The sequence below is a fragment of the Austrofundulus limnaeus genome, unplaced genomic scaffold, assembly GCF_001266775.1.
Source record: "Austrofundulus limnaeus strain Quisiro unplaced genomic scaffold, Austrofundulus_limnaeus-1.0 Scaffold3715, whole genome shotgun sequence".
Lineage (NCBI taxonomy): Eukaryota > Metazoa > Chordata > Actinopteri > Cyprinodontiformes > Rivulidae > Austrofundulus > Austrofundulus limnaeus.
This window is the reverse complement of record NW_013956117.1, coordinates 1-2,231: the sequence shown is the minus strand read 5'-3', so window position 1 is coordinate 2,231 and position 2,231 is coordinate 1. Positions and strand designations below refer to the sequence as shown.

Sequence of the window (2,231 nt, the reverse complement as noted above, 5' to 3'; positions counted from 1 at the left end):
ATATATATATATGTTGGATGTTATGGAGCATGCAAGGACAATAAACAGAGACTGCCTCAAAACAAAAGAAGCTTTTGGGATGAAAATGGAGGGTTTGGCGAAACACGAATGCCAAGACGTGGCATGGCATCAGAGGATAAAAAAGGATGTTTGGACACAGGAGGTTCTGTCTTAAAACACTGCTACGCTTTCACAACCCACCCCTCCTTCCTCCTGCAAACAGCCGTCGACTCAGCACTCGGAGCATCTCCAGCAGCCACATGCTACACATCATCTGTTTTATAACAGAGGAGAAAAGCTGGGTCTTTTGTTTGCCCACCACTTCCTGTCTCGCACACAAACACACCCTGCAAAAACAAGCAAACAAACAAAAAGCAACAAAAGAGCCACACACAGACTCCCTACCGTCCGGGGATGAGGGCAGGTGTGTTCAAGCTCCTCCATTATTCCCAAAGACTCATGGGATGCAGCGGTGATGTGACTCAGCAGCATCAGTGAGACGATGCTTCTCTCCTCGCCACCCTGTCTCCTCTTTTTGTCCCCGCCTACTCTCTGTTCTGTCTTTTCTGTCTGTCTTCACCTCCAACCTCCTCCTCTTCTCTGTGATTCATCTGCTGCAGGAAACACAACACGAAGAGGTCTCACTCTGAGGCTGTTCGCACATTTCTCAAAAAATAATAAACCCGCCTTCGTCGTGAACGTGTTATTCCAGCATAAATGCATGTTTTTATAAGGAAAAGTAGAGGAGAACATAAAAAGTCAAATCAAATCCAAAGATGTTGCTTTATATTTCATAATTCAACTCGATAAAGCCTTGAAACAAGTGGTAGTGTTTTTTAGCAACGAGTGAGACATCGTTTTAATAGACGATTTTAACTTTCTCCATGGTGACGGAAAGAGGAGAGAGCTCTAAAAATGGACCAATCAGAGAACGATCCAGCAACGTAAACAGAGCGCTTTGACGGAGCCTGCCAAAGCATCTTCAGAGAAGTAATTAAAATATACATAAATAAACGTTTAGGTCAAAAAGAAAAACATTTTTAAAACGGTGTAAAGTAACCTCAAATGAAGTTAAAACTAATTAAGGAGCTAACGTTTTAGCTGCTTAGCTAACAAACAGTGCGAGTTGTTGTATAGAACAGCGTTATTTATTTAACTTAAAAACCTCGGATATGCTCTACTGGCTGCTACAACCGCATTCAGTATTAAACACGTTTTGAACTGTTTAAACTGTTTAATTTTTTTCAAAGACGAGATGTTTACTTCCTGTTTTGCTGTCATAATTCAAACAATTAATGTAAAAAAATAATATATTTGCATAACAATTTTTTTTATTTAAAACGACCAGTTTTTAAAAACTGGTGAAAAAAATACTGTTAACACACAATCACAGTGGAAGTAAAACAGAACTGCAGGTTGTACAATACCGCCATCGTGCGGCGTAATGAAAAACAGCACCTCACCCTATTGGCTGAGACACGCGTGTCGTCACTTCCTGCGTATGACTTTCCCCGGGAAGGCTGTTTGGCGCGAGCTGCTTTGTTGTGTTTGTTGCGTCTGTCGCTACACCGGGTAGCTGTTAGTTTAACACGCAGTTTAAAGATAAAACCGTAAATTCATGGCTCCGGTATCAAACCCAGATAAAGATATGGACGTTCTGGACGGTGGTGAGTTTGCGCCGCGCGATGCTTGCTAGCTTATTTTTTGCTAGTTTGCGCATCCGTAGCGAAGAAGCTAACTCTTTTAGTTAGCTCGGCTTGACACCCGGTCAGGCTGTGGAAACCTGTGTTCTTTAACTTTATCTGATGAACTTGGTGTTATTTATGGTTAAAACAAGGGTTAAAAGTCTGTGTTCACAGCTGCGTTGTTATTAGACACTAATCATATATGTCACGTCGTGTGTTCAGGCCTAGTCTGTCACTTTTTCCTCTTTATGATAAACCACCACGAGTTAAACTGCAGGTAAATCTTCAGCACAACGCGTTTTTATCTCCTCAGATGACCAAGGAGATTCTGGCGGTCTGGCCAAGTCTCGCTCCAGACGGGAGAAGAGGGAGAAGGTGGGGAGGAAGTCTGCACTGGAGGAGATCAAGAAAGCCAAGATGGGTCAGAAGATCAAGTATGAGGTCAGAAGACAACATGTTTACCTTGTGCATGCTCTGGGGTTATTTTATCTTCAGACAAAGTAAAACAAAAATATATATATATGTTGGATGTTATGGAGCATGCAA

The 2,231-nt window shown here is 42.0% G+C and overlaps 1 protein-coding gene and 1 pseudogene across 1 annotated transcript; one reads left to right on the top strand and one right to left on the bottom strand.

Moving 5' to 3' along the window:
* Positions 1–405: 405 nt before the first annotated feature.
* Positions 406–678, bottom strand: LOC106511971 (choline-phosphate cytidylyltransferase B pseudogene; annotated as a pseudogene).
* Positions 679–1,398: 720 nt separating this feature from the next.
* Positions 1,399–2,126, top strand: LOC106511970 (DNA polymerase alpha catalytic subunit; the record flags this gene model as incomplete). The annotated part of the gene is given in 2 exon segments (XM_014000680.1): positions 1,399–1,667; positions 1,999–2,126. Coding segments are annotated over 2 exon segments (177 nt in total), but the record flags the coding sequence as incomplete, so codon positions are not given.
* Between the last annotated feature and the right edge of the window lie 105 nt (positions 2,127–2,231).